Consider the following 23,987-nt stretch of genomic DNA (forward strand, 5'->3'; position numbering starts at 1 on the left):
GAACAGTGCTGCTCTCTTAGGAAATATCCAGCACAGTGCAGACACAGGTGAAACGCAGGCCAGACCTTGGGAATGCAGATGCTGCATTCTGGCTAGTTGTTCATTACGGTGATTAATTTAAGCACTTGAGTACGGTTGAGTGGTTTCAGCAACACTTTAATCTCAGCAGAGCTTTTACCCCACCATAAACACTTTTCTTTCCAGCCAGCCTCCATGGAGATACCCCAAGAATCCAGAGCCTTCACAGCCCCAGGGTCCCAACACTCATCACTGATTTCTCCCACAGAGACCAACTCTCTTCTCTCTCCTGGCTTTGGCTGCAACGTCAGGTAGCCTTGATCAAATTCATTTCTCTGATCACTCCTTGACTTCAAAATAAAAGTGCCAACTGCACACTTCCAGTCTTGTGTTCGGCTCCAACCCCAACCAGCCCACACACGGAGAAACAAAAGCAGCACGTGGCCTCTCCAGCCACCTACTTCCTGAACCCTCCTCCGACGGTGCTGGGGTCACAGCCCTTCTGCTCATTCGTGCTTCCAAAGCTCCCACCTGCCACCAAGGTCTCGGGATGCTCCCCAGAAATCTCTCCCCAGACATCACCCCCAAATGCCTCTGGCTCTGTCCACAACACCCACTAACTGGCTTAATTCTCTTATCTATGCTGAATCGACAGCTATTTAACGGCTTTTTCCTCCCCCCGATTCATCTGAATGTTACATACTGCCAACCTGACTAAAACTTCCTCGCTCAAAAACCTTCAATGGCTCCTCAGTGTTTAAAGAAAAACTGTTGGGGCCAGAACGACAGCACAGTGGAGAGGGCATTTCCCCAGCATCCCATATGGTGCCCTGAGCACCACCAGGAGTCATTCCTAAGTGCAGAGCCAGGAGTAACCCCTGAGCATCGCCGTGTGTGACCCAAAAAGCCAAAAAATAAGAAAGAAACACTGTTTTAGAACCTAATTTTTTCAGATACTAGTATTTTTGCTCTGCTGAACTACATATTATCTAAAACAAGATTGTACTTTGTCCTCTTCAAACTTCTAGAAAGGTTTTTCCCCTTTTTAAAATTCAGTTGAAGTGCCATGTATAAAAAGTTACCTACCCCACTCCTGCAGTTATCCCACTGCCTATCATCTTAGCTGGCACCACATCTGCATTATACATGCATAGATTTGTCTTTCCTACTAGACTAAACACCATGGGGGACTGAGCCTATATTTACATCCCAACATAGTCTGACAGTGAGGCCACAAAGGGCCACATAGCACTGTAGCACTGTGGTCCAGTTGTTTATCGATTTGCTTGAATGGGCACCAGTAATGTCTCCACTGTGAAACTTGTTATTGTTTTTGGCACATTGAGTACGCCATGCAGGGTAGCTTGCCAGGCTCTGCCGTGCAGGCAGGATACTCTCGGTAGCTTGCCGGGCTCTCCGAGAGGGATGGAGGAATCAAACCCAGGTCAGCCGTGTGCAAGGCAAAAGCCCTACCCACTATGCTATCGCTCTAGTCCAAGGACTACATTGACATTTTATTTTTATTTCACTTATTTTTGCTTTTAGGGTCACACACCTGACCATGTTCACAGCTACTCCTTGCTCTGCACTTAGAAATTATTTCCAGTGGTGTTTGGAGGACCATATGAGATGCTAGGAATCGAACGCAAGGCGAACACCTCCCCAGTGTGCTGAGTTCTCCTAAGGACTACATTTAATTCCCAGTATTTCTCTTCATCGAGGTCTCCACAGAGAAAGACATGCTGAAAATGGTGAAACTTAAAGACTTCCCTGACCACGAACATTCTCATCTGTCATTTTGCCCTTGAAGCTACTTAAGGGTAGGTTGAGATCACCCTTTTCTCCCCTGGGCAGGAAGACATAGTGACTGCACTTCCCGTTTCACGACAAATAAGGGAAGGCAACTATTCCTACCCCCACTCTCGAGCAGACTGGAGAAATCTGAAGACTTAGGTGCAGTTTTCAAGGTTGGTAAGAAAAGCTCTTAACCCAAGTGCCTTTTAATGCAAGGTCTCCTGTCCACTGCACCCCACCGTCACTAAAGCACCACTGACCTCTGTGATTCCCCTCCAGCAAATTCCGCTTTGGGTTCACTACCCATCTGCTCACGGTGGTCTCTGCGCTCTGCTCTCCGAATCAGACTTTTTCACAGCAGGCAAGAAAATGCAGGCCAACTGTCACCTCTCACTCTGGCTTCCCCCTCCCCTTTCACATACCATCCTGAAGTCAGCTGAAAGCACACTCCTAGGACTTAGACCCAAAATAATACCATCTCCACAGTGCTGAGGGGAAATCTAAATCTAGAAAATGCTGCCCCCACACATGCCGATCCTCAGCAACAGAGCAGCAACAGCGCAGAGTTCAGCACGCCAGGAAGGGAGCAGCAGACAGGCCCCGCCCTCTGCCTTCCGGCGCCCCCTGGTGGGCACGAGGATAGCTCCTTCTGCTTCCTTTAGATGGGGAACCCACACTTACAGGGTTTACCACGCCTTTTTTAGGAAACACACACACACACACACACACACACACACACACACACACACACACACAAATCCCAAATCACTCCACACCTCCATTCCCCCTGCAAATCTATCTCCTTTGAAGGGACACACAGAAACCAAATACGCAGTGGACACTCTCCACACTGTCCCACGCCCTAGTGAAATTCACTGGAAGGTACCGAGATCCTCCACAAAGCAGCAGCATATACACTATAAGGGCCAGGAGACTTCCAGAGACTTCCAGTTTTATCATTATTATGAAGATAACTATGTTCTGTATCATTCACTAGTAAAATCCCAAAGAAAACAGATACAAAATTAAATGTACATAATCAAAATATTAATGTGTACTACTAAAGACAAGGTAATACATGAAACTTAAAGTCCTATAAGCAGACATGAATGTATATTTAAAATTCTTTAAATACTATCTTGTAACCTATTGCTAAGTAACAAACCCCATCACTTGGTGGCTTTAGACATTACCATTCCTTTCACTGCTGATCTACAAACTACATGAGGTTTGTCATTAGTGGGTGGTTAAAAGGAGGGGGCCAGAAGGCTCTGGAAATGGGTTTTGGAATGGCTGTCAGAACCACTGCAGAAGTGAACTAGATTTGGCCTGGTCAGAACAAGTTACCTAGACTCCAGAGACCTGTAACCAGAGAAAAGCAGAAGTTACATCGCTTCTTGCAGTTCAAATCTAATTTCACACACTAATGAGATCCCCCACATTCTAATGTTAGAAATGTTAGAGTGACAGAAGCGGGGTCCCAATCAAGAGGAGTCCAGGGGACTCCACCTCCACTGGGAGCTGTTTCAAAAGCCCACCTGTACTAATTATAGCAGTCTCTCAGGAGCCTGAGAATCCCCAAACAAAAGCATTTAAATGCTTTCCTGATTTAAATGCGTAGAGAGCCCCAAAGAATCACAATCTCTGAACCTTCTTGCAGTTCTAGAACTTATAAATATACAGAAGGGATGGAAAAGCTAAAAAAAGGGGAGGGGTCACAAAATAATGTATCTTCTCTTTCAGAGGACACCTATAGCATATCATTTATATAAATGGATATGCAAATATATACTTTCCAAAACCTAAGACATTTTTATAAAAATATCACTAGTGTTGGGGCTGGAGCGATAGCAAAGCAGGTGGTGTGTTTGCCTTGCACGCGGCCGACCTGGGTTCGATTCCCAGCATCCCATACGGTCCCCTGAGCACATAGATATATATCACTAGTGCTGCTGCTGAAAGTAGCTTTCAGTTCTTAACAGTCCACTACAGGTGAGGAGAGACTGGACACTGCTAGACTACACAGAGCCTTGGGTACACATCAGTCCTGTTTAAGCCATCCCAGACTCCAGCTCAGAGCCAAGTAGTAACTGTCCAGAAAACTCACACGGCAAGATCCACAATTATTCAGACCCCTTGAGGACCTAATATCAACAAATTAAGAGGTAAAAAATGTAATTTTTGAAATTCTAAATCTCAAGGTCACAAATAGGTACCTTGAAGCATATACATATACATATGAATAGACAAATAGGAACTCAGCAGACAACTGCCTTTATTATCACTTCTAAATTAGCAATTTTCAAGATGTGCCTACCAAGAGTCTGACAGATCGAGACCACCTGTCCCATGAAATGACCTAACAATATGCACTTATTAATTATTCCACTGTAGAACTATAATCTTCCAAAGTCATGAGAATATTATACCTTTTAAAAGGTTTGTAATTCCTATTTTTATGTTTTAAAAACAGATTTCAAAGGCTAGAGACAGTACATGGCATAGAGCACTGAGTTGCCTTATACACAGTTGACCAGGGTTTGGTCTCTGGCATCCCATGTGTTCCTGAGTACCAGCAGGAGAAAGCCCCGAGCATCGCAGAGTATGCCCCCCACAAAAAATAAAAGAAAACAAAGATTTCCACGGATCTATAAATTAAGATTTCCACAGATCCATAAATTAAGCCCCAGCTTATAAACGTGAATGAATAGCTAGACATCTATTTTCTAAACTCACTGTTTTCTCCTGAAAACCTATCAGCTATTCTAATTCTATTCTTAAGTTTTTCACAGCAGCAAAAGGTCATGGAGAATAACTTGTAGACGCAAAGGAACCCCTAAGCTCTTCTGAAGATTTTTCTCAAAATCAAATTCAGGAAGATTACATTTCCTGTTTCATTAAAGTAACTACTACACATTAGAATAGCTAGTTAAAAAAGTGACTCAACTGAACACCTCTCAAACTTCTGAGTCATCTGGATATTATTAAAAGCAGATTCTTATTCAGTAGATCTGCAGGGGGCCTGAGGCCTCTGTTTCAAATCAGCTGTCAGGAAATAAATCCTTGGTCTGCTGGGCTGCAGACTTCTCTAAATACAGGAACCAGAGGGCCAGAGAGATAGTACAGTGGCTAGGGCCCTGGCCTTGCGTGCAGCCCACCCATTTCAATCCCCAGTACAGTATTTATGATCCCAGAGCACCACCACACGTGATCCTGGAGCACAGAGTCCTGAGTAAGGCTTGTGTATGGCCAGGTATGGGTCCCAAACCAAAATAGATAAATAAACAAATAAAAATGAATGAAAGAAACTAGAAAAACCCAAGAGTACTCAAAAATCTTACTATCAAGAAACAAAACAGTATTCATTGGCCATTAAAAAATATTAAAACACTTTAAAACATAAATGAATCAGGGCCGGAGCAATAGCACAGCGGGTAGGGCGTTTGCCTTGCACGCGGCCGATCCGGGTTCGATCCCCGGCATCCCATATGGTCCCCCAAGCACCGCCAGGAGTAATTCCTGAGTGCAAAGCCAGGAGTAACCCCTGAGCATCACTGGGTGTGACCCAAAAAGCAAAATAAATAAATAAATGAATCTCAAAAGTAATGCTAAGTAAAAGCTAGTTATAAAAAATGAGCATATTTTAAATTATTTCATTTGCATAAAACATAAAAAATAGGTGAATTCAGCAACAGAACACTGACTTGGGGTCTGGAAAATAGGGGTGGGCACAAATTGCTTAATGAGAATGGGTCTCCTTGGAGTTACGAAGATGAACTAAACAGTGGTGATGGTTATAGAATTAAATGTCTTTATGAAAATAGATCACTTGACTGTTCACTTTAAAATAGTCAATTTTGGGGCCAGAATGATGGTACAGCAGGGAGGGTGTTAGCCTTGTACTCGCTGACCTGGGTTTGATCGACATCCCATATGTTCCCCCAGGCACTGTCAGGAGTAATTCCTGAGTACTGAGTCAGGGGTAAGCCCTGAGCATCGCCAGGTGTGACCCAAAAAGACACACACACAAAAAAGAAAAAGTTACTTTCACCTCAATTTTTTGAATGTGAAAAATTCATAGAAATATTAAATACTGAGAAAATACCCTAAGGTATTTATGTATACATATATGTGTATCAATATATAACATAAAAATATTCCCCACTATGATGTAATTATTTCACAGAACTCTATCTCAATCATCCTGAGTCTAGATTTCTCCATGGGTTAAATGCAGATTGGCCTATCCACAGGGTTACCCAGTTCTGTCCCCTTCTGTCCCTCCACAGTGCTGATGGTCCCATGCACCACCAGATCATGGAGTCAGAGGTGCGCCGGAGCACTGCAGCCTGCCCCCAACCCAAGAAAAAATATCCAGAGGAAAATTAACAAAATTATATCAAAAACTTTAATGAAGGATATGAACAGTTTTATTACCATTTTTACTATTTTGTATGCATTTCTCAAATTCTCAGACACAGGAAAAATATCTGACTTGGTGGCTACTGAAAACAGATGGTGTTAATAAATCACCAAATCTTTGGATAGATATTAAATATCTTGTGGCACGGATCAAATTCTAGGCAATACTTTTCACCCATTTTCTTTATCTTGACCAGTTCAGTGCTATAATTAGTTACATACTGAAATATTTATTATACTTCTCAATCTTGAAGGAAATAAAACAATTCATCAAATTTCCAGGTCACACTATTTCCATTCAATGATGAGTTCTTTTTTTTAGCATTCGCAGAATAGATACCGCCCTCCCCCCATCACAAATCACCAACCAAATCACAAATGCTCACACTTTCAGAGTGGACGTAACCTGTAATAACTTTTTGTCTGAAACCCAAGAACCAAGAGAGGACGATCCCACGCTTATCAGGAATGAGCATGTCCATAGCAGCAGAGAATGACGTCTCTCCTGAGCTCCACCGTAAGCAAGAGCCAGCCGAAGGACACTGGTAAGGCGCTCGCCGTCCACACAACTCACCTGGACAAATTCCCAACACCATATACAGTTCCCAGAGCACCCCCAGAGAGCCCTGAGCACAGAGTGAGGAGTCAAGCCCTGAGCACTGCCAGGTACTGCCCCCAAACCAAAATGACAGATAAACAGTCAAAGAACATGGAATAGATTCCTCTGCTCCAACTACAAGTCACTCTTAGAAAAGGAAGACGGTTGCAGGTTCTCACAAATACAAATTCAGTTTTAAGTCCAAATGCCACTTTGGCGTACTAGCTTTCTCCATACACAGGAAGACATGAAAACAACCAAGCCAGGCCAACCCTCCCAGCACCTCCTCCCTCCGCACAAGGACCACTGGCAAACTACACAACTCACCGCAAAGATTTTCAATAACGTTTTCATGTAAAGCTTCCGGATTCCAAAGGAGACTCCGAATATGGCCGGGACGATAATGAAGACGAGCAGGAGGGTGAAGAGCACGGTCAGGGAGATGCCCAGGAGGTTGACAATCAGGCTGTCGAAAGGCAGCAGCAGGAACATGGTGCAGGACGGGTGAGGGCCAAGGCCACCGCCAGGAACAAAGCGCAGTGCTCAGAGCGCCCCCCACGCCAGCACAGAAGCCAGGCACCACAGAACAGCAGACCCCATGCCAAGGCGTTCCAGAGTCTGAAGAGAAAGGCTGGGGGTCAACAGGAGGGAGCCCCAGTCTCCGGGTCCCCACCGCAGAGACCGACTCTGAGAGAGGCAGGGCCAATCCCCACAAGTCCCCACGTACAGTCTCGGGAAAGTGCCTGGCGTAGCAGGACGTCCGCGCTGCTCCCCTTCAGGCACTTCCTGAGTCCCGCTTCTTTTTCCTGCTCAAGTGCTCCTAGCAGATCAATCTGTGCTGAATACTGGTCATTGCCAGAAGTACCGAGAAGAGTTCAACTTGGTGCCAGAAGAAATCCTGGTAACTCCTGTGCAGGGAGGCTGACCGCTAGCACGTCACAGAAGGTTCCTGAACGCGAGTCTATGAGAATTAATAATGATTTCACTTGGAACTCCTTCATAAGCGGAGACTGTGTTCACTGTACAGAGTTCATGTCTGGCCCCAGCTCACTCTCGAGGCTCCCGGGGCTGGCTGCGTCCAGGACCCTCCCCTGGAGAGCTATGCTGGCACAGGACGTCTCATGCTGCCTGCGGTGAGTGTAATTCCAGACGCGGCTGGCATGGCCTTCCTCTGGAGTCTCCTCCCTGCTGCTGCCTCTCAGCGTTGACCTGGGTTCTTGGCAAGAAGTCGCTCACATGCTGCCAAAGCTGGGGGTGGAAAGGGACAGCAATCAGCCACACAAATCAGGAGGGGGACATCAATGAGCTCGGCGGGCGTTTGAGGGAAGCTGGGGAGGGCCAGCTTCTTGGGCCAGCAAGGTCAAAAACACCAGGCAAGGCGACACGTGGCAGACAAGGCTGGGGGAGACGAAAAGACATTCCATATCATTTTCTCTTTTGACTTTTTGGGACATACATGGCCTTGCTCAGGCTTACCCGTGGTGGCCCTGTGCTCAGGGGTCACTGCGGTAGCACTTGGGGACCACAGCTATGTGGAAGGTCTAATCAGGGTCAGCTATATGCAAAGACAAAGGCCTTAACCCTGCACTAGCTCTGTGGCAAATTCCATACAATTTTCAACTCCAGAGATTTGACTTATGGCACTTGGGCTAAGTGGAAGATACATGCATATAAGACACATTAAAAGGTGAAGGGTATGCTGAAAAGGGAAATCCCTCTCCTTCCTGCCCCCCCCCCAGCTGAAGCTATTATTCACAGTACAATATTATCAATTTTATAGCGGGTGGGGCATTTGTCTTGCACGCGGCCAACCCAGGTTCGATTCCTCCGCCCCTCTCGGAGAGCCCAGTAAGCTACCAAGAGTATCTCGCCCGCACAGCAGAGCCTGGCAAGCTACCTGTGGTGTATTCAATATGCCAGAAACAGTAACAACAAGTCTCACAATGGAGACATTACTGGTGCCCGCCGAGCAAATCGAAGAGCAAGGGATGACAGTGACAGTGACAGTGATTCCTTTACAAGGAAAAGTTCGTCTTTTTTCTTTTTAGTTTCTGAATTACACCCAGTGGTGCTCAGGTTTTATTCCTGGCTCTGGGTCATTCCAGATCAAGCAGGGTCAGTCACGTGTGAGCAAGCGCCCTCCCCGCTGTATCATCTCTCAGCCCAAAGTCGATCTTTCCTACCTGCTCTCCAATACAGCAATAATAATGATGGGATACTATACATTATTCTTCTTTTTGTTTCTTACTTTTGTCTTTTTAGCTTACTATATTGGAAGGGTCATATATATATATTGGAACACAGAGCTCTCACATTCACCACATTATCCTTAATGAAATGTGAGACCATCAGGGTCAACCTCAGGAAACTAGCAAATTAAATCAAAATACTTCTGGGGCTGGAGCAAAAACACAGCGGGTAGGGCGTTTGTCTTGTATGCAGCCAACCCGGGTTTGATTCCCATAGCCCATATAGTCCCCTGAGCACCGCCAGGAGTGATTCCTGAGTGCAGAGCCAGGAGAAACCCCTGTGCATTGCCAGGTGTGACCCAATAAGCAAAAAAAAAAAAAAGAAAAGAAAAAAATCAAAATACTTTTTAGTTTATTTTTGGGCCACACCTGGCTGTACTCAGTTACTCCTGGCTCTGCTCTCAGGAATCACTTTTGTCGGGTTTGGGGGACCTGACAGGGTAGAACCTGAGTCTGTAGCATGCAAGTCAAGTGTCCTACCCACTGCACACTCTCTCTGGCCCTGCATTCTTTTTTTTTTTCTTTTTGGGTCACACCTGGCAATGCATAGGGCTCACTCCTGGCTCTGCACTCAGGAATTACCCCTGGCCGTGCTCAGGGGACCATATGGGATGCTGGGAATCGAACCCGGGTCAGCCGCGTGCAAGGCAAACGCCCTACCGCTGTGCCATCACTCCAGCCCCTCCTCCCATATTTTTTAAGACTATATTTTAAGGTCAGTTTGGATTCACAGCAAAATTAAGGGAAAGGTATAGAGATTTTTCGCATGCCTTATCTCCATACATGTACAGCTGCTCTCATTAATCAATCTCGCCCACCAAAGTCCTACATGCTCCACAACTGATGGAGCTACATCAATACATTAAGATCACCCAAAGTCCACAGTGTGTATTTGGGTCTAACTCTTACTGTCATACATTCTGTGGGTTTTGATAAGTGACCTGTATCGACCACAGTCTCATACAGAATATTTTCAGTGCCCTAAAAATTCCCAGGTTTCAATGATTCACTCCTCTGTGTCCTCAAACCCTGGCAACCACATGCTTTTATTCTCACCATAGTTTTGTCTTTTCTAGAACATGATATTCCAGAATCAGATAGGACATAGCTTTTTCAAATTAGTTTCTTTTCACTTAATATTACTGCTACTTTTTAATCCCAGTATTTCAACCATCTTACACAAGCATTCTAATTTTACAGTAATTAAGCCTAGTCACACATCACCAGTGCAAGCCCCAAACTCGGGAGAGCATCCTTTCTGTCTCTCTGGCAAACATTTTGGACAGTCGGCAGTAGTCAAGGCCTCCTTACTCCTGGCTCTCACTCTAGGGAACTCAGGGGACCACGAGACTCTGCAGTGTGCTGGGGGTGCTGGCTGACACAAGGCAAGTACCCTACCTGCTGTGTTATTCCAGTCCCTTGCAAACATTCTGAATTCACACCAATCACCTCTGGCTCTGTTTCAACATATTTAGAAGTTCTAGAAATTGAACAAAAGTACAAGTTTCTTCTCTACTTTAAATTTTTTCCCAAAGCTATAGAGGACTTAAAGGTCTTTCATATGTTATTATATAACTTGCCAAAACATGTTATTTCAATTATACCAATCAGGAAACTATGGAGTCAATTCTTGTTACTCTTAACTGCATACTGTGTCACATCTGCTGAATAAAAAGGCACCTTTTGGTGACACAAGTAACAAATTCAGTTTCTGCCTCTGATCCTGTATCTCATGAACTTCTGTATTATCTTTATGATTGTTGATGTTTACTAAATGCTAGCAACAAGACAAACATCAAGCTAGTGTATTATTTTCTAAACACTATCCTCACTTCACTCTGACAATACTATGAAACTTAGCGGATAAAGTAAATTACTCAGAATCAAAGAGTTTAGCATGTGGTAGAGAAGGAATATGAACACGTGCATCTCTGAGACCCAAGCTCAACCACAACACTCTCCTTTCCCCAAATTACCTTGAAATAAATGAATACTTCTTTCTTTTTTTTTATGCCAGGCCTGCTCTATAGAGGCAGTGATCAGAGATAAACACACAGCAAACCTAGAATCATGTGCCAGAATCTGATGCTCTTCTCAGAATCCAAGGTACAAACCTGCTCTTTCATTTTTATAAACTGGCCAAACTGATTGTACATGCCAGATTTCTACCTGTATATTCCAAGAGAGGTTCAGGAAATTAGATATACTTTAGAGACTCGATCAGGTTAACTAGCTGTATGAGTCATCGTATTCTTGCCAAGCTAATTCCATTCACGTTCTCAACCCACATCTCCACCCTACCTGGCCACTGCTCTGGGCAAGAGGCAGCTGGAAAAAAATCTCAGTGCTAGTGAAAGTGCTGGTGTAAGTGCTAGTTAAAGTGCCAGTGTAAGTGCTTTAGTCCCATTAATCTAGGATACCCTGAACTCTTCGGACCCACAAGTGACATTCCAGTCACTGTATCCTTTCTAGATTCTAGACCTTAGTTCTCTGGATCACAATCAACTGAGAATTCCCAAGATTATTCTGAGTTCACGTCCCCAAGATATGAAAGTAAACACATTTAGCAATAAACTAATTTCTTCATCTAGTTGGTAAAACATGACCCCCAGGCCAAATCTACCTACGTCTTGTTTTTATAAGGATCATGACGTGTGGGTTCTTTGACGGCTGGTCTTCTTTTTGTTGTCAGGTTTGGGGAGCATGCTGTCCGTGCAGAGATGGAGCCCAGGGCCCGCCCAAGGCAAAGCATGTGCATGTGCTCTGAGCTCTCTCCAAAACCCCTACATCTTTTTGGGTCACACCTGGCACTGCACAGGGGTTACTCCTGGTCTACACTCAGGAATTACTCCTGGCAGTGCTCAGGGCACCATATGGGATGCTGGGAATCGAACCTGGGTCAGCTGCGTGCAAGGCAAACGTCCTACCCGCTGTGCTATCGCTCCAGCCCCCACCCCTACATCTTTTTTAAAAAAAGTTATTACTACTAATTTTTTTTTTGTTTGGGGCCACAGGGCTGTGCTCAGGGATTACTCCTGGCTCTATGATCAACGAGCAGTCCTGGTATGACAGTACCTGGGGCCATATCTGGGGCCTTTACGTCATGCTAGGGATTGAATCCGAACTGACTGCACACAAGGAAAGTGTCACAACCCCTGTACCAGAGCCCCCACCCCTCATCTTTATAGAATAGTGAAAAAAACAAAAAATCATGCAACAGAGGTTATGTCTGCCAAGCCTAAAATGTTTACTTTAACAGAAAAAAACATGCCACTCGACCCAGCTGTTCTTTCCTCCCCTCAGAGGGAATGAACTCCCCCTTCCCATCCAGCCCCACCCCTTAAACTCTTGTTTATGTGAGCCAGAATTCAGAACAAAGAACAGTAAACTAGGCAAACAAGTTATCAGGCCAACTCCAAATAATCCTTACATAAATTCTTAGAAGTACAGAGACAAAAGCAAGCAAACTGCGATGATCAGATAGGATCCTAGCGCTCTGCTGGCCCAGCAGAGCAGCCGTTAGGGCCGAGAAGCCTCCCCCAGCCTCTCCACAGACTGGAACGATCAGATACCCAATTCTCTCTGGAAACACAAGAAAACCACTCACACCAGAACTCAACCACAGAACAATATTCAGTTGTCACTTTGCCTTTAATAAATATAACCATGACTACTTAAGCACAAAGGAGGGAGAACACAGTTATTCATTCTAGTTTAACCAAAGTTTTCAAATTGCCAAATGATCCATAGAAAAATATAACCAGCTAGGAGGAGGATGGACTGGAGTGATAGTACAGCGGGTAGGGCGTTTCCCTTGCACACAGCCCACCCAGGTTTGATTCTTCCGTCCCTCTCAGAGAGTCCGGCAAGCTCCTGAGAGTATCCCACCTGCACGGCAGAGCCTGGCAAGCTACCTGTGGTGTATTCGATATGCCAAAAACAGTAACAACAAGTCTCATGATGGAGACATTACTGATACCCGCTCGAGCAAATCGATGGACCATGGGATGACAATGCTACAGGGCTACAGGAGGAGAATAGTCTCATCATAGGGCAGGACACCGCTGCCAAGCTAAATAAACTCTTTGACCCAACGAACGGCAAATCATGGTCTGGTTTATGAGGGGCGGGAGAGGGGCAGGAGATAGGGAGGCCTAGGTGACACCAGGAGGCAATGCTAAGGACTTATTCCTGGCTCTGTGCTCCAGGATCACAGTCAATGCCAGGGATTAAAAAGCCTGGCTGCATACAAGGTAGCACCCTGCCTCTGCAGCCCAAACCACAGTCCTGACTGCCTCAAACAACCCCATTTTCAAGAGCCCTCAATTCTTAGAATGATTAACTGATTCAACAAATGTTTTCTGAGCACAGGTCACTGTCCCACATATTACGTTAGGCAGAAACATTTAGTGGTCAGGAGATATGCCCAGAGAAAAGTATTTAAAAAATGAGCACATATGATACGTAGTAATAATTTCATACTGATAATTATTAATAAAAGTATCCTGGGAGAGAAAATAAAAATGGATGTAAGTCAGGTCACTGAAACCAATTCAGAAGCACAAGGGAGGGGCTACTCTGACTCCTAACTACAAACCAGACTCTTCTTTTCAGTCTGATCGCTGATGCTTCCTACTTCGGGAGACCATGACTTACCAGAGTACATCCAGAGAGATGCCACTTACCAACTGGAAAAACAGTATCGTTTTATTTTTTAAATTGCTTAGTCTATACAAGGATAATTAATGCATGTTTAAAACATAGCAAGCAGGGGCTGGAGCAATAGCACAGCAGGTAGGGCATTTGCCTTGCACGTGGCCAACCCAGGTTCGATTCCCAGCATCCCATATGGTCCCCTGAGCACGGCCAGGGGTAATTCCTGAGTGCAGAGCCAGGAGTGACCTCTGTGCATTGCCAGGTGTGACCCAAAAAGCAAAAAATAAATAAATAAATAAAAATAAAACATACCAAGTAGAAAATCTATCACATGGTAAATCTCAACAGAAAGTATATATCAAAATGTTCATTGTGATCAGAAAACCCAGGGTAGTAGTATTTTTAATCCTAGGTATCAAACTTTAAGAGGACTATTTGGAAAAGCATTTCATGTCAAGAGAAGTGGTCACTCTGGCCCAGGGCTAGGTTCTGGAAGGAGGTTAAAGCATCATGCTAGCTACCCACTAGTACCGATACTGTAAACTACAGCACCTAAAATGCCAAATTCTCTCTCTCGCCCACTAAAAGGGGGCAGTGGGCGGGGAGGGGAGGAAAAAAGAAAAGAAAGAAGTGGCTGCCATAGCGGCAGGCTTCGGGGAGGGAGGGACTGGGGACACTGGTGGAGAGATTGGTGGTGGGGCAATGTATGCCTGAAATCAATCATGAATAATTTTATAATTCATGGTGACTCAAAAAAAACTATTTTTTTTTTTTGGTCACACTCAGCAATGCACAGGGGTTACTCCTGGCTCATGCACTCAGGAATTAACTTCTGGCAGTGCTCAGGGACCATATGGGATGGTCGAACCCGGGTCGGCTGCATGCAAGGCAGATGCCCTACCAGCTGTGCTATCACTCCAGCCCTCCAAAAAAACTATTAAAAAAAGGCATCTTAAAATACACTCCTTGATTTAGAATGGAGTTTCGATACAATAAATATATCATAAACTGAAAGTAGTAAAAAATTCATTTAATTCACCAAACCTTTGTGGGTGGGGGACTATATGGGTTGCCAGGGATTGAACCCATGCAAGGCAAGTACCTTACTATCTCTCCAGCCCTCTTTTTTTTTTTTTTTTTGGTTAAACAGATAAATGATACTTCTTTTTGTCCTTTATTTAACGGACTTTGTATTATTTTTCTTTGACATTGCAAACAACGTTGTTGCCAGTAACCTGTGTTTTCAGTACAGGATTTCTCAACCTCACACATAATAACATTGGATCTGGATAACTGTTTTTTTTTCCTTGCCTTTATGTTTAATACATGCTGATCCCTATATACTAAATGCTAATAGCACCCACACCCCAAATTGAGGCAATTGAAAGTGTTTGTGGATATCACTATATGTTCCCTGAGGGTTAAGAAATCGCTGCTAGTTGAGAACAGCACATACCTTTGCTAACAATTACTGTTTCCAGATGGGCATTTTGGATACTATGTAACGTTATATCCAAGAAGCAATTGTGCGGAGAGCCTAGCTTCCTATAGGGCAGGAAAGAGCAACGTAGCGGGGCTGCCAATGCATAACTGAATGTGAGATTCCTGAAAACTGACAACAGTGAAAAGTTTCTGGGTGCCCAATGACCCAAATTAACTCAAAATCAACCTCAAGGCATTGCAGTACTCACCTCAACCAAGCTGCATTTCTCTGGTGAAAAAGATTAAGGCTGGAAAAAGCTTAAGAAGCCTACTACAGGGGTCAGACAGAACAGCAGGTAGGGCGCTAGGACGGCACACGCCAGATCCAGGCTCAGTCCCTGGTACCACATAACCCCAAGCCCTGCCAAGAGTTATCCCTGAGCACCACTGCATGTGGCTCAAAAAAATGAAAGACAGAAAAAAGCCTGCTACAAGTCTGGGTCAGCCGCCAGGCTAAGGGGGAGCTGCAGCATGCCGCCACCATCCTGAGCCATGTGAGACTATGATACTGCATGTCACTAGCACAGGAAATCCAACGCAAAATACTTTGACACTAACTGTGCATCACTTTGCACCAGAAAGGCAGAAAATACTGCATACCACAAGTTTAAATAAAGTGCTACTACCCAGACAAAGAAAACTCAAAAGCTCAACAACAACAACAAAGCAAGAATCTCCATCCCAAAAAGGGGAAAGGGAATGAGTAACCCCACACTGAGGAGGACACACATTCGTGTATACACGTAAGGCCAGGAGATACAGGGAAAGCACTCAGGCTTGTCATCAGAAATGCTGATGAAGGGGCCAGGGCAAGGAGGGCACGTGTTCTGCACGAGGCTGAGCAGGGTCTGATCCCCAGCACCCCATATGGTCCCGAGTACCACCAGGAGAGATCCCAGAGCAGAGCCAGAGTAAGCCCTCAGCATTACTGGGCGTACCCCCCACCCCGCAAAAGGATACCATCTTCCATGGGAGAAGAGCATATTATCGAAGTCTGGAGACAGCCATGTGGGCATGGGGGGGGAGGGGGAATGAGGTGACAAGGAACCCTTCTCTGCTGTGGGGGAATATCATCTGGCTCAGCCTTTATGGAAAAGAGCATGGAGATTTCTCAAGACTTAACAGAGCTTCCACAGGAACCACTAATTCCATTTCCTGGGACCTAATTTCCAAACACAAAAATAAAAAACACTTAAAAAAATTAAAATGCGCTTGCTACAATATCCTGAATATGAAAGAAAACCAAATACAAAACAGATGAAAGGATAAAGAAGTCGTGCTAAGGTCAAGAGACAGTACGGAGGTAAGGCTGTGGGCGGGTCGCCTGAATCCCCCGAGTGACCCCCAGGCAAAGCCAAGTGGCCCAACTCTACTGCCCCAAAGTAGCTGTGGTACAGTCATCCTTGGACTTGCCCTGAGCCACCAGTCTGGTTGGTGCCCCCAGGAGGCCCTGGGCCTCTGTGGATACCTCAGGAGGCCTTCCTGCACCCAGAGCCGTGGTATGTATACTCAATGCAGTACTGCCACAATAAAAGAGAAAAGCTTGCAGTTGGGGGGAGAGAGGATGGTGAGGAAGGCGCTGGCCCTGCACAAGGCACCGCATGTGCTCCCTGCCTTCCCCCAGCCGTGCCAGGAGTGAGGAGCCATCCCCACCCTCAGCCCCCATAGGTCCCTGCAGTTTAGCCACCAACTGGAGTGGAACTGGAGGGCATCAATGTGAACTGGAATAATATTTCAGGGAGAAGGAAAATACTGGATGGTCTCACTCTACTGTGGTGCCAGAGAAACAAAACATGGGAACAGACAATCCCAATAGGACAGACCCTTGACCATCAAACAGATGCTGACTAAAGGTGAGAAGGGTGGGGGATCCTGGGCACTTCAGCAGTGGTGAAGGTGTGGTAGCTTTGTACACCAACATTTTTAACACTACATGTCACCTAAGCTATAATTAAAAAATAAATAGGGTAAAAAAATTTTTAATAAGGTAACAAATCTCTGAAAAGATACATTATTTTATTATTTTTTTTCTGCTTTTTGGGTCACACCTGCCGATGCACAGGGGTTACTCCTGGCTTATGCACTCAGGAATCACTCCTGGCAGTGCTCCGGGGACCATATGGGCTGCTGGGAATCGAACCCGGGTCGACCGTGTACAAGGCAAACGCCCTACCCGCTGTGCTATCGCTCCAGCCCCACATTATTTTATTTTAAATAAGGTAAAAATAAAGGTTTGTAATATAAAATATGAATTAAAGTCTCTGCCAAGATGCTATCCCAGGGCCACACGTGTGTGGCCTCTCCTTGCAAAATGTCTCCAGACTGAGAACTAAGCCGTGGCCCCACGCCTGCCCAGGAGGGGAAAGGTTTTTCTCTCTCGCCTTTTCCTTGCGGGGGGGGGGGGGGAGGGGGAGAGGAGGGAGGGGTGCGTGTGGTGACCGCCATATTATGAGGACCACAAATGAGAGTTACAAGCTTGCAATGATCCAATTTCTGGAAGAAATTTCCCTGAACTTAGTTGCTAAAATGCAGAAATCTAAAACGGTGCAGCCGCGACCTCATTTCTCTTCACACCAGGTCTGACTCTAGTGGGGAACTCCTAACAATAATAGTGAGTTTTTTTGTTGAAATATTGAATGTAACCAAAGTAAAGAGAAAGTAAAGTGAAATTTATCAGTTACACAGGCGGGGGATGGCGGTGGGAGGTATACTGGGTTTTTGTTTTTTTTTTAGTGGTGAAATATGTGCACTGGTGAAGGGATGGTTGTTTCAGCATTATATAACTGAGACTTACGCCCGAAAGCATTGTTATTTTCCACATGGTGATTCAATAAAAAGATACATATATGAATTAAAAACACCATGAGATGGCAACAAAAAATTTTATCAACTACTACACTAGTGGTTTGGAGTATAAACCAAATATGGTACAGTGGAGAATAAAATGGTACAGCTTTTGGAAGAACAATTTAGAGAATTAAGAATTTTAAATACCTATAAACTTAGATCAAGTAATTCTAATAAAAATTGAATCCTAAAAATAAATCAGAGACCCAGAGAGCTAGCTCAAAGGGCTGGATGCATGTTTTGTATAAAGAGGCTCAGGTTCAATCCCTAACACTGGAAAGACTGAGAGTGACACCCAAGCATCACCAGGTACAGCCCCAAACCAGCACCTTCCCCAAAAAGGTAAGTTAAAACAGTGGTTCTCAACTAGCAGAGATTTCTTAACCCTCAGGGAACATATAGTGATATCCACAAACACTTTCAATTGCCTCAATTTGGGGTGTGGGTGCTATTAGCATTTAGTATATAGGGATCAGGATGTACTAAACATAAAGGCAAGGAAAAAAAAAAACAATTATCCAGATCCAATGTTATTATGTGTGAGGTTGAGAAATCCTGTACTGAAAACACAGGTTACTGGCAACAACGTTGTTTGCAATGTCAAAGAAAAATAATACAAAGTCCGTTAAATAAAGGACAAAAAGAAGTATCATTTATCTGTTTAACCAAAAAAAAAAAAGAGGGCTGGAGAGATAGTAAGGTACTTGCCTTGCATGGGTTCAATCCCTGGCAACCCATATAGTCCCCCACCCACAAGAGCACAGCCAGGAATAATCCCCGACCATCACCAGGTATGGCCCAAACCAAAACCAAATAAAAAGCCAGTTCCACAACCAATTTCCAAAAGAACATGATGCTGCCAGCCTTCTCAGGTAGACCGATCAGGCTGGTAACTCTGGGGCTTCTCGGAATGGGGGCAGGCAGACTCCCCTCTCAGCCTGAAGACACAGCAGCCCATAGCCACACCCGACACCCCAATTAGAAACAGCCCAGTTTCACAACTGAACCTCAACAAACTGCCAAGTCAACAGGCCGTTTCAGCTCCATAGCTCCTGAACTGCACAACATCTCCAAATTCCATGGTACTGTCAGGCCAGTAGGACCACAGGGAATGTGATGGGAAAGTTGCACAAGCCCACCAAGCTCAACCCGCCCACACAGAAACACAAAAGGCTTAACCGGCACCAATCCGCACAGCAGAGCCCCAACAACTAGCAATATTGGTGCAATATAACAATGATCACAAACTGACTCTTACTGATCTGCAGCTTCATAACTCCATTTGCCTTTGAGTAACCCTATGATGTGCCTTTAATGCCTGAAACGACGACTATATTACGAAAAACTTGGAAAATCACGGTGTTATAATAACTTAAAAAAAAAAAGACATCTACACATTCTGCAGCCAGGTAGAGGCCCAGCTTTGTGACTACCTCAGGCGCCTGTCTTCCAGCTGAAGCTGGGTCCTCCAGAGTATGGAGGCAGCACCCACCCCACTCCCCTGCTTTCAAACTGGCCCCCGCGACCACACCACCGCCAGCTTCACAGTTCCATGACTTCAAGCCCACAAATTCCACGTGTACACTGGTCTTTTTGAGCTGAACACTCTGGGGTGCGTCTGGAGGGGAGCAGGCCATGAATCACCCCACTTCTACAGCTCCTGTTGCTTCCGAAGTACAGAATCCAATCTGACAACCGGGTAGGAACCAGAAGCCAAGTGAGCTAAGTAAGCAACAGTAACCCAGAAGTCTCAGCCAACAGCAACTCAGTACATCCCCAGTGCCTTTCACTGCACCACTGTGAGGTATAATGACTTTCACGAATTTTCTTTTACTGAATTATGGATAATCCCACTTACCGTCTTGCAACAAGCAATATAAGATTATTTGTGCCTGCTAAAGGGTCAGATTCGGGTGCGGGGTTGTGGAACTGGGGACAATGGTGGAGGGAAGGTGACACTGGTAATGGGATTGGTGTAGACACTGAATACCTGAGACAACTGTACTAGGAACAACTTCGCAAACCACGGTGTTTAAATGAAGTTGGGGGAAAGACATCTATACAAGCACCAAGAAATGAATTTCCTAGTTAAGGTACAGAACAGTGTCTACAGTTTACTGTGTTGACAAGATTCCAAATCTCTGGAAAGATACATACTGGTTATAGTAGCTGTCTTCAGAATAGGAAGGGAAAAGATCACTTTATCTTGCTCCCATTTCAAAACTATCACTTGGGGGTGGAAAGGTCGTAAGAGTGGGTGAAGCCTTTCACAGCAGACCTGCCTCAAACTCCAGCACCACATGTGATCCCAAAAGCCCCGCTAGGAGTGATCCCTGAGCAGAGTCGGGATAAGTAAACCCTGAGCACAGCCCATAGGGCTCCCAGAACAAACAAACAAACAAACAACAACAACAACAAAACCGGGGAGAAGTAATATTGTTTCAAATATTTAACAATCTCAAGGTACAAAAAGCAAAATACAGGAGGCTTCTTCACTTAACTAGCTGAACTAGTTTAAGAGTGACCCAGCGTAAGTTATTTCTTTAAGCTACTAAAGGAACTACTCATGGTCACAGAAGTAGTACAGCAGGTTAATTGTTTACCTGGCACCCAGTCAGCCAGGTTCAATCATCAGCATAACATATGGTCCTGTTCCTCACCTCCCTACCCGCCCACAAGTACAGGGCAGAGAGCCAGGAATAAGCCCTGAGCAGTCAGGTATGGACCAAAAACCAATATATATATATATATATACATAACTGTTCAAAAGATGACACTGAGACAGGCAGGGTAAGATTGGGAACGCTGGTGGTGGGAAATGTGCACTGGTAAAGGGATGGCTGTTGGAACTTTATATGACTGAAATCTAATCACAAACAACTCTATTTCACTGTGACTCAACTTTTAAAAATTTCATTAAAATTTTAAAAATGAGAAAAATTGAGCACTATTCCCAATGCCTAGGAAAATCCTCAAAATACATAAACTACAATAATTGTCATTCTAAGCTCCTTACACCAGGAAGGAGATCTAGCATGATACTAATACCAAACTTGGTATTCCCAAGAAGTCAGGACATAACACCAGCGAGAACTCTTTCACCAAATCTGCTTGTTAAAGTGCTACAGTTCCTAAGCTGGCTGAGTCAGTGATCTCAGAAAAGCTGCATGTGGCCCCACAGGGTGGCAAAACACATCACAGTGAGCATCTAAAGAATCTGACAGAAAACAAGACCTTTGAGGAAATCAGGAAAAATAAATCCTGAAGAATCTAAGCCAATCTACCTAAAGACACTAAAGATACCTGGGCATTAATGACCAAGACACGAGGAATACAAATGAGAAATACAAATGTCTGAACACCGTTAGGTGGCACAACTCTTCTGACTACTGGGGACACCAGTTCTCCCCAGGATGCACCTCTCATTTTATCATGGCAAACCATTAAAAGAAAATTAAAACTTTTGGGGTGGGACCTGGGTTTGTCTTGAAGAGACTAGGATACAGTCAAAGTTGAAAATTACTGAGGAGTTTTGGTTTGGTTTGGTTTGGTTTGGTTTGGTAGGGGGTACACCACAATACTCAGGGGTTACTCCTGGCTCTGCACTCAGGATTCCTCCTGGCAGTGCTCAAAGGACCAAATGGGATGCCAAGGATTGAACCTGGATCAGCCACATGCAGGCAAGTGTCCTCCCCACTGTACTATTACTCTGGCCTCAGGCTAAGGGTTCTGATCACTAATTCAGCAACTGGACACTCAGAAGACAATATACCAGCAGTCTTTGAATTTGAATTACCAATAATTAAAAAAAAATCAGCTTAATTCTCCAGAAACAGGAAAGAATATAAACAAACTTAAGTACATTCATTGGGGCTGGTAAGGGATCTCAGGCATAGCACAGCAGGGAAGGCACTTGCCTTGCATACTGCTGACCTGAATTCAATCCCTGAGCATAGAGCCAACAGCAAACTATGGGCATTGCCGGGTGTGAGAAACTCCAACCACCACCACCACCTCCAAAAGAAATGATGGTGAGATTTAAAACAACACATAGGACCGTGAAACCAAACACTTATTTTAGCTTATTTAGTATTAAGAATCCAACCTTTGGGGCTAGAGCAATAGGACAGCGGGTAGGGCTTTTGCCTTATACTCAGCCGACCCCGATTCGATCCCCAACATCCCATATGGTCCCCCAAGCACCGCCAGGAGTAATTTCCTGAGTGAAAAGCCAGGAGTAACCGGTTCGTTGCCAGGTGTGATCCAAAAAGGAAAAAAAAAAAATCCAACCTTTAAAAACAAATGCTAGAAATGTAATTCCACCTTGGGAAGAGTGTAGCTCTTCACTGTCAAATAGCACTAGCACTGTCGCACTGTTGTCCAGTTGTTATCAATTTGCTTGAGCAGGCATCAGTAACGTCTCCATTGTGAGACTTGTTGTTACTGTTTTTGGCATATCGAATATGCCATGGGGAGCTTGCTAGGCTCTGCTGTGCAGGCAGGATATTCTCGGTAGCTTGCCAGCCTCTCCGAGAGGGATGGAGGAATCAAACCCAGGTTGGTCGCATGCAAGGCAAACGCCCTACCCGCTGTGCTATCGCTTCAGTCCCACTGTCAAGTGATAGCAATATTAGTCTCTTCCTAAAGAAGTAGGAATAACTCTCCCAGCCAGAGAAAGAGACAGCAGGCGGGGCACTTGCCTTGAATTTGGCCAAAGGGTTCATCCCCAGCACTGCATATGGTCCCCAAACAATGCACAGGGATCCCTGCACCAGATGCAGGAGCAAACATGCATGTGGGATCAACCCCCCCAAAAAAGAATAACTTGCCACACCTAAGTACCCATGAACTGATGCAACTCATATAGTCCCCAGAGCACCGTCAGGAGTTATCCTTGGTATAGCCAGGAGTAAGCCCTGAGCACTGCTGTGTGTCAAAAAAAACAAAATGTAAGTTAAAAATTGGAATTTAAATATACATGCTATATTTTCAAAAACACACTAGGTCAAAGAGGCTTGTCACAAAAATAATACATTCCTTGATTCCATAATACAAATCTATAGAGACATAACGAAAATGAAAGTTTGAGAAACAGATCAAAAGGGTGAGTGCTTAGAGTCCACTCCCCAGCACCCCACTCTTCTCTGAAGGGGGGGGGTGAAACTCCCAAGCACCTACTGTGGCTTTAATCCTCCAACCCCACAATCCTGAATTGTGTAGATGGTTAGATGGGTCACAGGTAACAGGGAAATGAAGACTGATAACTATAAAGGGATCTGGGCTTCTCCTTAAGTTGATGAAATATTCTAAAATTGACCTATGGTGAGTATCCTATGCATAGTAACTATAAAATCCACTGAAATGCATACTTTTAAAATGGTATAACAGAATAGTATGTGTACTGGAGCTAAATAAAATTGTTTTAAAGACTCTAATAGTGGCTTCAGAGAGAAAAAGCTACTTGGGAAGATTTTTATTTCTATCTTCATTCTTCAGGGTGGCAGAGTTTATTATGGCGGTTTCACCAAATGTCATTTAAAATTTCTTTCAAAATCAAGGTCTCTGCCTATAGGAAGTCAGGACTGCAACAACAGAACAGGGGTTACGGCGCATACCTGGCACATGACTGACCCTGGCTAAGATCCCTGGCACCTTCTGAGCCCACAGTGTGCAGGCAGCCTAGAACCCACCAAAGTCACCACAGAACTGAGCAGCAGCACTGCCCTGGGCAGGGAGAACCCTCAGGAGGGCTTCCCCTGCCTGCTAGGATCAACAAGAAAGTCACAGACAGTACTGCAAGGCAGTGGACATACAGGGAATCAGATGAGTGTATACAAAATTAGCCTGCATTACTTTCCAGTGTGTGATCTCAGGCAAAAAAACAGTCCATACCTGTTTTCTCATGTGTAACATGGGACTAA

General features: G+C 44.7%; 1 protein-coding gene across 1 annotated transcript in view; it reads right to left on the minus strand.

Moving 5' to 3' along the window:
* The window catches only part of GPAT4 (glycerol-3-phosphate acyltransferase 4), a 49,720-nt gene that overhangs the window by 17,044 nt on the left and 8,689 nt on the right, over positions 1-23,987 (minus strand). Inside the window, exon 2 of the mRNA XM_055132182.1 lies at positions 7,160-8,080. Coding sequence (XP_054988157.1) covers positions 7,160-7,324 — 165 coding nt within the window. The 5' untranslated portion in view covers positions 7,325-8,080. The remainder of the gene's footprint in view (positions 1-7,159; positions 8,081-23,987) is intronic.

Source organism: Sorex araneus, chromosome 1 (genome assembly GCF_027595985.1).
Source record: "Sorex araneus isolate mSorAra2 chromosome 1, mSorAra2.pri, whole genome shotgun sequence".
Lineage (NCBI taxonomy): Eukaryota > Metazoa > Chordata > Mammalia > Eulipotyphla > Soricidae > Sorex > Sorex araneus.